General features: G+C 44.3%; 1 protein-coding gene across 4 annotated transcripts in view; it reads right to left on the bottom strand.

Moving 5' to 3' along the window:
- Positions 1-15,066, bottom strand: part of Itpr1 (inositol 1,4,5-trisphosphate receptor, type 1) — a 323,105-nt gene that overhangs the window by 47,267 nt on the left and 260,772 nt on the right. For all 4 annotated transcript variants that reach the window (XM_063285577.1, NM_001007235.2, NM_001270597.1 and 1 more), the window contains 4 exons: positions 13,645-13,767; positions 12,352-12,456; positions 8,649-8,841; positions 3,257-3,379 (listed from right to left, as the gene is read on the bottom strand). In XM_063285577.1, coding sequence (XP_063141647.1) covers positions 3,257-3,379; positions 8,649-8,841; positions 12,352-12,456; positions 13,645-13,767 — 544 coding nt within the window. The remainder of the gene's footprint in view (positions 1-3,256; positions 3,380-8,648; positions 8,842-12,351; positions 12,457-13,644; positions 13,768-15,066) is intronic.

Below are 15,066 nucleotides of genomic sequence, written 5' to 3'. Positions count from 1 at the left end.
CCATTCCACAAAGCCTGGCTTTTAAAAGATTCCCCTTGTTTTAACCATAAATGTGGCAGGTACAACACTTGCACCCAAGTTCTGAAGAGGTCAAGGTAAGAACCTGCTCTTTCCCCTGCTATTAACACAGTACTGAAAACTAGTGCTAGACTCCAAGAGACTGGTTCTAGAAAGAAATTTTGGAGACAGCTGGAGAAATGTGAATTTGGACTATTACAAGATTTAGTGTTAGTTTTGTTACATATGATAATGGCCTGGTGGTTATATATATTTTAAAATATGCTTATAAGTTAGAGGCACACTGAAATATTTATGGTCAAAACAACAAAATGTCTAAACTTCTGTAAAATGTTTCAAAAATACAGTAGGGGGCTAGAGGAAACAAGTTTAGCAAAATGTTAATTGTTCAAGCTGGGCTGATGTACATGGCAGTTTGTCATGCTGTTCCTTCTGCTCATGGGTAAGTTAAAATATTTCAATAATAAGAAAGTTTAAGGAGTCATGCTGTCTTTACTTGAGCCATTGTGATATGCTCGAAGATTGAGCAGTATCTGACTGTGCACCAGTGCTGTGCTTCTGACAGGTGGCTCAGTGGGCTGGAACGATGCTTTTGAAAAGGAGCTTTTAAGGCCACTGCTGCTCTTGGCTGCAAAGGTCATGTAAGTCATAGAACCACAGCACTGTACAAAGTTAGGTTGTTATGTACATCTAAGAGGTACATTTTAGCAATCCTGTTTTTATCAAGAAACTGTGATGTAAACATACATAGAAAAGTTTATTTCGGAAGTGCTGGAGCTCAAATCCTGGTCTTGGTCATGCTTGGCAAGCATCCTACTACTGAGCTACACCTACAGAGTCTAACGCATACTGATTTCACATTGGCATTTTCAGGCCAATTAACCAGATATATTTTCTGAGCAGTATGAAAACAACCATTTTTCCCGAAAACAGTTGATGCTGAGCACAGAAAATTTCCAGAGCACATGTTACAAATGTAAGCATTCACTCTAATGTGAATTGTTGCTTCCAAAGTAACTTTAGTGTCCATATCATGAAAGGGGATTCATTTGTGAGATCAGCCTCTTTTCATTCCCAGGAGCTCTGACACTGCTTTCCAGTAAATCCATTGGTATGAAGTTCTAAAGCCCATGACCCACAGTTGGACAAGGAAATCTTGTGACCTTCAGGCTAATGAAGGTGGGGAAGGAGTGGCTATTCAAATGGTACCTTCAATGTAAGTTAAGTCCAAATGGAAAAGGTAAGTGCTTGAAAAGGTATGTAGTATTATACAATGTTATCACTTTAAAGTTGGTCTTTCAGTATACTTTTATTATACATGTGCTGCTCAGATCTATGACTGTATTATTAAGTTCAAATATTCTCAGTGTTTTTCTGGGTCTGATTTGGGGGCTTATTTATCCTATTAAGTTTCATACAGGAGGCAGGTTGTTATAGCTAAAAGTGAATTGGTGGGCCAAAAAGCTCTGAAGAAAGACAGCTAAAAAGCAACCTTTTTGGAGACTGGGGTGCATGGGACTGAGAACATGGTTCCATGCTAAAGCACTTCTCAAGCATGCATGAGGGCTTTGACCGAAACCCTAACATGGTGAGGAGAGAGAAAGGGCATGAATATCTAACGGAAGAGGAGCCTTTCCTATCTCTCACCAGAGCCCCACAATGTCAATGGCTCTCAAATACCAGTTTCCAAGTTGAGGGTCCCCAATAGAGAAGTACTGTCCTAAACTTTGCCTTTTCTCATCAAAATGTGTTGAAGGCTCATGTGGGTGTCTGGAAACAGATGGTGGGTGGGGGAAATCCATTAATGGTGGCAGGCAGCTCTCCATAGACTAAACACTCAAAGAGTACTGGCTACAGTGTCAAGACTCGCCTTACCTCTGACCTGCAAAGGGGAAAAACATTCCAGAGGTTTTAGTCTTTAGTTGAAAATTGCTCCAGAAGCATGGTACAGGAAAACACACAGTGAACCGACTGTTTATGTCTATGCTATAAGATCAGCTATGCACCTAACTAGCTTGGTGTGCTGTCTCTTTCAACTTCTTGGATGCATGCTTTCCCTGAATGTAAGACATGGGGCTTAAGACAATTTCTGACAGGCTCAACAGTTCCTCCTCCTCCTTCTATTTTAAGTTTAATTTAAAACTAGATCTTGGGTAAAACTAGTATTTCATCTTATCTGAAAATGGATAACTGGGATCCTAAATGGCACCAATGGTTTCAGTGACAGGATTTAAGACCGAAGTCACAGCCTTCCTATGTCATCAAGTGTTTCTTTGAAATTAAAGGTATTGAACCAGCTATGGTAGAATACCTCTGTGTGCGGGCTAGTTTTAGGTCAATATGACACAAGCTAGAATCACTTGGGAAGAGGGTACATTAATTAACAAAATGTCCCCATCTAATTGGCTTGTAGGCAAACCCGAGTTGCATTTTCTTGTTTGGTGATTGAGGTGGGAGGGCCCAGGTCCCTGTGGGTGATTTGACTCCTTGGTATTCAAAATGAAGAGTCTCGAGCTTCAGATTATTTTTTTCCTTTTTAAAGATAAGATTTTAATAACATTTTATTTTAGACCCGGATGCCAATGGGATTACTTAGTATTTGTTTAAGAAAAAAATATCTCAAAATAAAGTGTAAGTCTGTGGTTTTGTGCAATGTTCTGTTAGCAAAATCAAAAAGTAGGCTGAGAGTGCCATGAGGAACAAGCCAGTAAGCAGTACCCTTTCATGGCTTCTGTGTCATTTGGTTCTCGCCTCCAGATTTCTGCCCGTATTTCCTTTTTTTTTTTTTTTTTTTTTTCGGAGCTGGGGACCGAACCCAGGGCCTTGCGCTTCCTAGGTAAGCGCTCTACCACTGAGCTAAATCCCCAGCCCCTTAATGGTTCGTGCTTTTTTTTTTTTTTTTTGGTTCTTTTTTTTTTTTTCGGAGCTGGGGACCGAACCCAGGGCCTTGCGCTTCCTAGGCAAGCGCTTTACCACTGAGCTAAATCCCCAACCCCCCGTATTTCCTTTAATGATAGACTGTGATGTAGAATTCCTATTCTTCCACAAATTGCTTTTGGTAATGGTGTTTTATGACAGCAACAGGAACCATAGAAAAATCGAAAAATCAGTAAGATGGCCTATCACCAGAAGGCCAAAGCAGGAGAGGAGGATCCTCGGTTCCAGGCCAGCTTATAATAGCAGGACAGTGTCTCAAAAAGGTAAGGCAGAATACTAAAAGAAAGAAAGGTATGGTTACCTCCTCTCACTCCTTTAAATGGGTAGAAAAACGCCACCAGCAGGTTCATCAGGACGGCCAGGTTGAAGGAGATGCTGCTCCAGAAAGACATGTTTCGGGCGCACCAGTACAAGACAGGCTGGGCTGTGGGAACAGAAGAAGCCTGTGAGGTTGTTGACTACTGCACATCGGAGTGCTAGAGTGTGGCATGGGCCTTCCTTCTGCTAGATCCCCACAAGTCTACTTTTGTTCCCAGTTTTGATCACAACAATAAGAACGATAATTTGTTTCAGAGCTGGCACACAGCGACATGACATCAGGTTACTGGAGAACTCACAAACAGAAGCTTCATTGGGGCACAAGGGAGAAGAGAAGGGCAAAGACTGGGCAATCTCAAAGTCCTTCGTGCCCTGTTAACTCCACCAGTTATGGAATCTGAGGGTTATCCGGAGTTCACACACTAAGATTCTGGTTCTCCCCAAGACCTACAGTACCAGATGAGATGCCCAGAAAGACCCAAGAATTCAATTAGCCTTTTAGAAATGTCAGGGAAGACAGAACACTCAGAGTTGGAGTAGCTAAAGTTCTGACTGGGCCTGGGACCATTTTCTTCACTTAAACACTCTATTAATTCCCCTGTGCGAGACAGTTACCCCCTTTTCACCATCAACTCACTTGCCGTTTGATCTCAAAACTAAGGAACTGGGGAAACCAGATGGGGCTGACCATGGCCGGCAGTGGAGTTTACATCTAGAGGCTCCAAGAGAGAAAAAGATGACGCAAAGTTCTAAGTTTTTACTGACATGGCGGTGCAGGGGACAGCTTCCGTAAGACAGTCTCAGTGGAGAACATTTCCCCATCTCCAGAGCATAGCACAGGATATGTGAGACAGGATGTCTATTGTGTCCTACCTCCCAACCAGTAAAATCCTCTTAACAAAACTTTAGGACAACAGCCAGTGACAAAACCAAAGACCCTATAATGAGGCCTACAACAGCAGCCAAGCCTTGGGAAACATCCATCCAAAGAAAGTTATGGCACAATTAAAGAGGTGGCTGGTAATTTAGTAACTGTTGATAATCATGTTAGAACTTGGTCCTGGGCAATGTTTCAAAACTGTTGTTACAGAGCTGTGAGCAATCATCTAGTTTGAAATTCTTCATCTTCAAAAATAAGAGAAACCAAATGCCCAGAAATGGGAGGAAGTATTTGTGATCTCATTTTCCCAATTAGTGATCATCTGGAGTCAGTAAAAGAAATCAAGACAGATAGCCAATGTCGCCATTCAATAGAGGAGCTGACTGAATCCAGTCAACTTCCAGGTATCAATTTAGTATTTTGTAAAATAGTTGTGAAGCAAAAATGAAATCCTTTTTGAGTCAGGGTTCCATGTAATGTTGGCTGGACTCAAGCCAACCATGCAGGTTAAGATGTCCTCAAATTTCTTATTCTCTATCTCTTCTTCACTGAGTACAGGGATGGTAGCTGCATGCCACTGTGCCTACTTTTATATGGTGCTAAGGATCGAACCCAGGGTTTCATGCACGCTAGGCAAGCACTGTATAACTGAGCCACGTCCCAAGCCTGCTGAAGCAATGTGGAAATGAAACAAACAGCCACTGGCACTTCTGAGGGGACCGAAGTAGACGCTTCTGTTATATGTGACAAAAACACCTGAGAAGAACAGGAGAGATGAATGGCAGAACGCTGGTGACTGGCGAGGCTGAGGGACAGCTTCAGGAAGACTGACAGCACCTCTCCATACTCATGCATGCATCAAGAGCTTGTAAGAAGTCCAGGGAAAATGCAAGAAGCTAGCAGAAATCTGTGACTGTCCTTGGAAGTCAGAATTCCTTGCATGGGATACGTCCCCTTCAGTACAGCTGCGATAAATGGCCTTTAACTAGGATATACAGTTCACAAATAAATCTAATTTTCCAAAGCTAATCTTCATTATACTCTCATTTTTTAATCTGAACAAATAATCAGTTCTCTAGCTCAAATTGTTATTAACCCAGGTGCGAGGTGATAGTTAAAGAGCCACAGTATCTTTACACTTCCTGTGGCACACAGAGCTATGTCCCATCCATCTCCAAACCTTCTCCCTTCCCCACAGAAGCTGCTCCTACATCCTAACCTAATGGTAGTTCCCACAAACACACTGTGCTCCTCTTCAACTCCCATGAACTCCCTCTGCTGTGAGCTAGCACATGCCCCCGTCTTTGATGTGACTCTGTCTTTGATGGAATACCTTTAAGAGAGGCAGCTAATCATGTTGTCTTGAGTATGGCTGTACTGTGCTATGCTTCTAATAGGAAGAGGATATTTCACATGCAGGCATGAGGTTTCCACGAGCAGGTCTTAAAAGCACTGTGGCTTTCTTCTCATGCTTGCTCCTCAATCATTTACTCTAAAGAAAGCAACTGTTGTGTCACAAGGATACCGAGACTCACTGGAAGGCCTATGTGCAGAAGAAAGGAATGCCCTGATTCCAGAGCCGTTAGAGAGCATTAAGAAGTGGAGTCATCAGGGCCAGGCAAGTGCTTAGATGACAACAGCACTGGACTCTGGATGGTATCTCAGTGGCTACCTAATGAAAGACCCTGAGCTGTAACTATCCAGTTAAGTCATTCCTGACCACAGGACACTGTAAGGGAATGAGAAGTTGTTTTAGGCCATTGTGTCTTGTGAAGGATTAAAGCAATTAACATCCCTTCTAAGATAAGCAAAATAATGCATACTTAAATGTCTCAAACCTCAGTCTTCAGCGTGAGTGTGCTACGTTACATGACAAGAGGGACTGACAAAGTCTTTTTAACGAAAGGAGGAGGCACAAGACTCACTCTACCCACAGACTCCTGACGTCCAGAACGGTAAGATAGTACATTCATGTTCTTATAAGCATCAGAGTTTGAAATCACAGCAGTAGGCAACAGAACATACCTCCCCATCCCTTAATCTTCTAGGTTGTGTCCATCCAAATTCTCCTAGATGTTACCACCATTCATCCTCTTCCTTCAAGTCTTTCCCCATATCTCTGTAACCTGTTATTGCTTGATTATAACCCTGGTCATAATCAGCTTCATACTGTAGCAATTTAAAACTCTGCTTGTGCTGCCTGTCTCCTTACAGAGCGTTAGTTCCCACAGGAAGAAATAGGCGCATTACCAAATCCCCCACCATACCTTGCAGCGGGTTTTCTTTTCCTAAGGACTGTAATTTAGTTGGACTGATATACTTGCCACAAACCAGCAGAATGGCAGAGTGCTGGCACCCAAGACAGGCAAAGCTATTTAAATAACTCCATGTCTCAGTCACACTGGTTCCTAGTTTTAAAGAAACTGGGCTTTGCTGGAGGACGTCGGACTCCACTCAAGCCAATGCTACCTCTAATGTAATAAGCACGAAGGAAAACTTCCAAGCAAGAAATGGTCGGCCTAAGCAATTCTACCTGTGCCTTCCTCTTGCTCTGTCATCTAGGTTCCACGGCCTAGAGAGTCTTCTCTTCACTAGACATATGATTTTCAGGTGTCAGAAAGGGATGGCCCGAGCAAGCATGTGTACGCATAGAAGGGGGTGTGCATGTGTTTCAAGAAGAAAACAGGAACGGGTTTCCGAGGAGCAAATCAAATTGGCTGTTTGTTTTAGAACTAAAACATTTGCAGAAGATAAAACCAATTTCTTCTAAAAAGCAAATTTCTTGATCTTTATTTTACATGCATGGACGTGTAGCTTGCATGTATGTATGTGTACCACATGATGCTTGGGACTCACAGAGGCCAAGAGAGTGTGTCAGATCCCTGGGAACTGGAGTTACAGATGCTTATGGGTGGCCAGGCAGGTGCCAGGAAGTGAACTCAGCTACCCTGAAAGAGTAGCCCGGGCTCTGAACTGCTGACCCATCATCTTTCCAGCCCCATACTGATTTCTTAACACTAGAAAACACTCACAGCAGTAGACAGACACTGAAGGAGAAGTGGCTACTGACTTCCCATCACACCCATCACAACCTTTATGACTTCAGCCAAAGGTAAGCCAGCTTTGCCAACGTGACAGAAAATCTCTGCTCGCTGGGTAGAAGTAAGCTGCTTAGGGGAAGCAGTGAGTCTATTTTAATTCTGCTTCTGATGAGTACATCTCTCCCCTTCCTAAGTACTTAGGATGCTTAATTCACTTATTATTTTCCCATTTTTCTCTTAGTACATGGCTTTGGAGGCAATTAAAAATTTTCAGATGACAAGTATTGTTGTCTTTAAACTTCCCTACAACGAACACACGATTTTTTTTTTTAAAAAACTGGCAAGACTGAAATCAGAGAAGGCATTAGCTGTACTTGACTAAAAATCTTGGAATGACGAGGTGGCCTTTCTGGAGAAAATGGATCTTTACCGCCTACCTGCTCCAGAGGGTCCGGGACCAGATAAGCTGCCTGCCTGTGTCCACAGATACAGGGGATGGTGGAGGGGGAAGAGATTGTACCTCCTCCTCCTTGGTCCTGAGGACCTGTTACCACTCTGATTGCATAACTCTTTGCTGTGTGTGAACCCAGTAGAGCAAGGGAAGCCAGGAGGAAGGCAGACAAGGGAAGCCTGGTGAGGAAGGCAGGCCTAGCTCTGCTCAGGTTGACAAGGACCAGAGATAGCACCAGAGGTCCTGCAAACTGCTCTCTCTTACGCTGGCTGCACCCTGCAAAAAGCCAGAAAGATCTCAACTAGAGCCTAGTTTTGGAGTTTTGGATTAAAAAAAAAAAAATGTTGGCTCCCAACTCACACACAAATAAAGCAGGATCCTTTAAAGTTGGTCACAAGAGCTGCTGCCAAGCACACTGCTGGTGCTGAAGGATCACATTAAAAACGCTAATGAAAACTGGGAGCCCAGAAGCCGTCTGGGGGAAGCGCTATAAATGTGCCTTGGACAAGTAATCTTCATTTGACTTGGCTGGGCTTTGTCATGGGACCTGCTGGTGAGCCATGCTGTATCTTCTATGGCAAACAACTGGACTGCCTATAAAATGACTGGGAGTTCTGACCCTGAGCTACTTCATCAGAGGGAAAGCAGAGAGTCTCAGGAACAGGTGTGCCAGTCTGCACTCTCAGCCTGAGGGAACCATCCAGTGCAGGAAAAGGCCTGGCCTTTTCTGTGTCTAATTACTTTCCACAGGGAAACACCCAAACAGGCATCCACGAAGCCATCCACGAAGCCCCTAGGCCAATCGAATCAAATGCTTCACTAATGTAGCCCGCTTAGGGCCCTTAGATTGGGCAGGGATATTGAGATAGCAAAGTTCTGTTTTCAGCTGGGGGGACACCATTCCTGACTTGCTCCTTCTTGGAGGGACACACACACTCCCTGGGCCAGGTGTGAAACCTCAGAGATGTGCATTCCCAGAGTGTGTCCAGGCACTGTGACTCACCTCGAAGTTTCTTCTGCCAGTTCATCTCATTAAAGAGGTCCTCGGAGCGCAGGAAGAAGTCATTGATCTTGCTGCCTTGCTCATCCCTCTCTGTGGTGTAATATATTCGAAGTTTCGATTCCTTAGTCAGAAATTCACAGATGCTGGGCACAGGGAAGACAATCTGTTCCATAGTTCGGTCCAGTCTGACAATCTAGGGTTAAAACGGAGGGTAAGCAATTATTCTCAAAGCCTTTTATGCAGACTCTTTTGCTTTGCTATTGGCGGTGAACTCGGGTTTCAAGACTCAGGATAATGTGAATCTGTCTGATTTGAGAGCCCTCCGCTGTGTGCACGTATGTGTTTGTGCATGTGCACTCCAAACATAAAAGTTTTGTTAAGTCTGTAAGAATTTGTCTAACCTCCTGCTCCACTCATTTAAATATGATCAGCCCCTTCCCCTTAATATCTTAATGCTTCTTCACTTTTAAATACTGGTTTTAATTTTGTGATTGTAGCATGGAATATTCCTCATTTTAAAAAACAAGTCACTAGAATCATAAAAGTATTATAGTTATACTCTATATACTCCTAAGGTATTTTAAAATGATTCTGTTTTGAGACTGTAGATAAACAATGTACAACCGTGACTAGATATTGCTGAAGTGTTTGTCTGGACAAACAACTGATAAGCGTAAAGCCAACCAGCTCAGTTTCACAAGCTGACAAGCTCGGCCTGACTGAAACTCCCGGCAGCAATAGATATCTACCTACAGAGTGTAAAAATTACTTGATGAAAACGAACAGATGGGAAGCCCATTTCTCGTTTTCTTTTAGATATGATCGACTTTCATCTGGAACAATTTATACTGTGTTCAGCTGAGGCCGTAATATAGAGTAGAACTTTCTTTATCAATGGGGCCATTCCTTGTGTGTCCAAGAGGACAGCCATTAGTCACAGAGGCCATCAAGCACTAGGCACATGCAGTTATTGCAAATGAGCAACAGAATAATTACTTGCATCTAATTTTGATTTCACAGGCATGGCTTGATGGCCATCATACTAGATAGGGCAATGTTGGGTCATAGTATAAGCCTCACCCATTATTCTTCCTCAGATAGCAAAACTGGGTTAACTCTGAATAAGAACTTTTAGAACAGACCTTTGCTTTCTACCACAGTTGCAATGACTTCCTACATCTTGTCATAATGTCCAGAATGCATGACATATGAACCAATATGCCCACTGCCTCTGGGAGGGCATCAGTGTTCCTTAAACTGGCTTTGTGGTGCTGCAGGGGTAGATGGCTGCACGCTACCTCCACTTCCTCCTCAGATGGGCTCCACCTTCAGAGAAGTGTGTTTCCAATTTTAGAAAACTGCACTAAGTCACAGATTCAGAGACAGAGAGTTCTAAAAGGCCAGAGGCTGCAGTACACCGGAGACATGGCCTCTTGGCCTTTCTGCATTCTTCCCCAGAAGCTGAGGAGGTCGGGTGAAGCTCAGGGCTGACGCCCTTGACAGGAAGAGCTTGCTCCCTCTTTCAATACTTTTGTTCCCTTATGGAGCAAGAGAGATGACTCAGGCCCAGTTGTAGTGGGAAACTCTTATGGAGGTCAGACAGGTTCTCACAGCTCTATACTCCATTAAGTACAGAGAAAAATGGTCTTTATACCAGGGCCTCCTGAGTCTAGCTAGACCTCAGGTTTTGGGGGGAGGGGGCTCAGAATCACTGTGCTGTCAGAATGGTTTTGGTTCAAAGCCAACCTGGTTTAACCAGAAGCGTGGTTAATACCTAGAGCCTGCCTGGGACACAGGCTCAAAGGCCTGTTCCAATATTTGTTATGAAGTGGCCACCTGCTTTACACAGACTAGTATTAGGACCATTCCTTGTTTCCCCCAAGCACAAGAGAGATGTGCAGCTGGCTTCAGGAGGAAAAGGGAGGGGAGAGGAAGACCTCTGACAAGAATTTCGTTCTATGGATGAAGGATTTAGAGTCCAGAGTCTACTAGCAAAGCCCCAAGCAGCTATGACACAGTACATAGCCCTCAGGGGAATCAAAGGGAGGGTCCTGGCCAGTTAAGGGCCTGATTCTGAGGTTAGCAAGTTTTTAAAATTTCCTTGTTTGGGCAGATTTAGCAGTGGGTGGGAATCAGGAGGACAGAATAGTATTTCTTCTCTATCCCTGGTAGTAAGAGGTTTTCTTCATGCCTTTTATCTTGATCAGGCTTCAGGCTCCTCCCAACTGGGCCACAGTGTTGGACACTACCTCCTGATTCTACTCATCTTTAATGTACTGCACTGCCAAGCCTGTCTCCTAAAGGATGCGGAAGACATCCTTTTGGCTAAGCTTCTGACCAGGATCAATAAATCTAGACTATGTGCTCGCATACATTTGGCTGATTTAGTTGGTCAAATGAAGCATTCCATCAGGATGGCCTGGAGAGCTGAGACAGCAGGTAAGAAGAGACTCCCAAGAGCCTCTGTCCTGAATGTGTCATTCTGTCCAGTGAGTCTCTTAGGTCTACAAATCCTTCTTCAGACATTATAATAAATTCCTCAGCAGAACAGGGTACAATCTCCTGACTATCTAGACTCTAGAGCCAGACATGTTTCCTTTCAGATACTAAGAGACAATGCAGGTGATATAAAGAATCAGGGGTTGGACCTCCTGGGATTCACACTCCAGGTGGGAGCCTGAGAGTGAGAGAAGCTAGCATCCTCACTGAGCATTATTGAAGAGTCCCTCCATTTTCCAGGTAGAGATGATGTCCATGGGTCAAGAGGTTAGTGAGGATTTTGTCCTGTTAAAATGCATAGAGGATGGTGGGGTTCCCGTGGGGGAAATGCTAGCAGTTCCACTCCTCTGAGGATAAGGTGCAGACTTCTTCCCAGGACAGTGTATAAGCTTTGACTGCTCTGTGTTATTTCCTCTCCTTAACATGCACATTTTCACCTTGACTCACTCCAGTCCAGCCGTCATGCCTTCTCCAGCACACACCCCTTACCTGGTCTTCCTTGTAGAGGTCAGGAAAGCTTCTCCATCTGGGAACTGCTTGTTTCAGTCCTGTGTTCTTTCATTCTGTATTTGGATTCCATTTCTTGAGAACAGACCTCCTATAATCTACAGGTCCTCTGCTAGACTTCATGTGTACATATGTTCATATGTGTGTGCGGGTACTTGTGTACATACTATAGAGAGAGGCCAGAGTCAACATTGGTGTCAATCATCAGGCACTTTCTCCTCCCTTTCTGAAGGCAGGGTCTCTCACTGACCAAATCGTCCCTAACTTGGCCAAGCAAACCCAGCCACCTGCCTACTTCTGCCTTCTCAGCACTGAGACCATAGTGCTTGATAATACACCTGGATATTTTATGTGGATTCTGGGCATTGAATTGGGTCTTTGTGGTTGTATGGCAAATGTTTTATAAACTGAGCTGCCTCATCAGTCCTACCTACTTGCTTTAGGAGCCAGTCAGAAGTTGTAATCAAATCTATATGGATCTGATCTCCCCTCTGCACATTAAGCAGTAACCATGATAGTTTTGATCACCACTGGAAATCTAGGAAACCTAATGGGAGAAGCTAGTAAACAGGAAGCACTTCAACATTTTTATTGCTCAGAGCAGAGAGAACATGCCAACCCTGGGACAGGGTACCATCTACTGCAGGTCCAGGCCTTGCTGCCTGAGTATTCCGTTTATAGCTTGACTGGTTTATACCTCAATTTGTGCTGTGTGCTTCGCATAGAACTCCAGAGCTTCATCGCCATCCACCTGGCCTCCAGGTTTCAGCATGGTTTGAAGTTCTTTGTTATGCCGAGCCAACTAGAACACAAGCAAAGAGAAACTGGGAGCCGAGGATCATAAGAGCTAGTTTTAAACTCTAGGTTTCTTTCTTTCCTTGAGACAGGGTCTCATGCATCTCAGGCTGGCCTTGAATGTGATGTATCTGAGGATGACCTTAACCTTTTGATTCTCCTGTTTTTCCCTCCAGAATTCTGGTTTTACGGATGCACACTACGGCAACCAGGGCTTTTTGCATGCTAGGTCACCACTGTATTGACTGAGCTACACCCTGCTTTTCTGAGTATAAAAAAAAAATCTGCAAAATGACCAGCAGTAAGTCAAAGGCCAAGTACGAAAGAGAGGTTTGCTCCCTTCTGCAAAGCTCTGCTTTGCACAGAGGCTATTTTGGGAGTCTGGCATAAAAGAGTGGACAGTTCATGCCCATGCAGGATACCCCTTTTCTCTGATTATTTTAGGCTAGGCAGGAGGGACATGAAGTTTTCTGAGCACCCCCATTAAGCCTCTATTCTGGGGCTACTCAGAAACCCTTTTGGAGCAAGTATGGATGTGACGTGGGACAGGGGAAGGGGCCGAGTAACTCCAGGCCACTTGCCTTCATTGTGTCACACCCAGGTCTTGTACCCAAGTTTAAAGGAGGTGAAGGAAAGGACATGTCAATCTCCAGCTGGGCTACGGTTTTCCCATCCCCACCCAAAACCTGAAGACACTCAGTATACTCAAAGAAGCAACTTTAAAAACCCAGACACTTGGGAAGAGATTATGAAATATGGCATTTTGGTATCAGGGAAGGAAAGTATCACCCAGAAAGGCAAACAAAAGGAAATTGTAAGGACAAGTTCCCACAGATCCCCAAATGTGATAATCAAGTTTATTTCTTTAAGATTGTTAAGGGAGACTTATTAGTATTTATAAAATGCCCAAGACTCCTTTTTAGCAGCTCCAGACAAAGCATCCAGTGTGACTGCTCAAGGGTAGATGTATGTACAAAGCATGGGGATTTCCAAGTTCCCAACCCACCATACTGGGAAAATGGCAGCATCCTGGAATTCAGCCCCTTAAGGCGGGTGACCTAACACACCTGCAAGCTCTGTTCACATGGGCACAGCCAGTGCTAGGAGAAAGCTTTCCAGGAAGAGTGAGTCTCAGGGCACCTCCAGCTTACTACACTGGTGACGTGTAGAAGGCAAGAGAGAGAGGGGGCCCTACCTGGTGAGCGAGGATGTAGATGTTATGGCCCACGTTCCTGGGGGAGGCTGCTCCATCCTCACCGTTCTCCCCATCCTCAAACTCCACTTCGCCTTGCATGTAGGCCTTCTTGATCACTTCCACCTTTGGGTGGGGACAAGAGAATACATGTCCTGACTCAGGGCTGGCCCTGCAGGACTGGCGTCTATAGCTTAGACAGCAGTCTACTCCTGCAGCGGACACTGCTCACCAAGGACGATAGTCCATCCCATCAGATACAGCTCAGACTCCTTAGTTCTAATGATGCCAGGAGCAAGCACCACATTCACTGGCAAGAGAAGTTCGTTCACTCTACTTAGATCAACGCATTCAATGGCTGGCTTACATCCTTCTGTCCTAGAAGTTGATGGTGAAAAAACCCTAACAGGGGAAAAAAGGTTGTTGAAATGGTGGATGGTTCATTGGCTAAAAGGGCTTTACCAGACCTGAGTTTGAATCCTGGAACCCACAGTGGAAATAGAGGGCCTGTTTTTGATTTTTGCATGTACACCACCACCACCATGAACACACACAGAGACACACACTACCACCACCAGTATTACCCAAACCCTTTAAGATGGCAAAAAGTGACACACACACACACACACACACACACACACACACACACACACACTTTTCCTTATCCCAACCACTGATCCCTTAGGAGGTTGATGAGGGGGTAGTGCAAACTAGACTATGAAATCCGCTAGCTTCTGGGAAAGTAGTGCAATTATTTTCTGTTAAAATGTAATGCTAACAAACACTTCGTGAGCTCTCAGAAATTTCTATTCCTTTATAGATGTGGAAATGAAGACATAAAAGAACATTGCTGAGGTCATGGTTAATGAACTAGGATCTGAACTTAGCCACAGCTGCCAGCCTGACTCTGGGAGTCCTCAAAGCCTGGTAGCACACTTCTTAGAGCACTGTACCATCTGCCCACTCTTCACACTCACTTTGGTTCCCAGGGGAAGAAGCTGGGGCCGCTCACATCTAAATCCATTTCCTGGCACTTGGACAATGCCTGGCCAAACTTTCCTATATAAACATGCCATTCAGAATTTAATAACTCAAACACCAAAAGTAAATATGTTCAGTTATACCAAGAATCAATCATTTCCTTGGATGATTCAGAAGGTCCTTTAGCCTGGGGCACCTTCTTCATTGCCACTAGCTGTTATCTGGGACCTTCTCATTATCCAAGAGGAATCATGTGGAAAGCCACATACGCTGCATTGACAGTGGGTCAGCTGCTGGTGTAACTTCAGGCCTGAGACCCTCACTGTCTAAGCTTGTTTGCCAAGCAGTTCTAAAACCAAACCCAGCACTGTTACACATGCAGACACAAGTGCATGCATGCATACATGTGCATACTTGGATGTGTTCTGGATATTCAAGCTTCCG

The sequence above is a fragment of the Rattus norvegicus genome, chromosome 4, assembly GCF_036323735.1.
Source record: "Rattus norvegicus strain BN/NHsdMcwi chromosome 4, GRCr8, whole genome shotgun sequence".
NCBI classification, from domain to species: Eukaryota; Metazoa; Chordata; class Mammalia; order Rodentia; family Muridae; genus Rattus; species Rattus norvegicus.
Note: the sequence above shows the minus strand (reverse complement) of the source record. Positions and strands in the feature narration are given on the sequence as shown.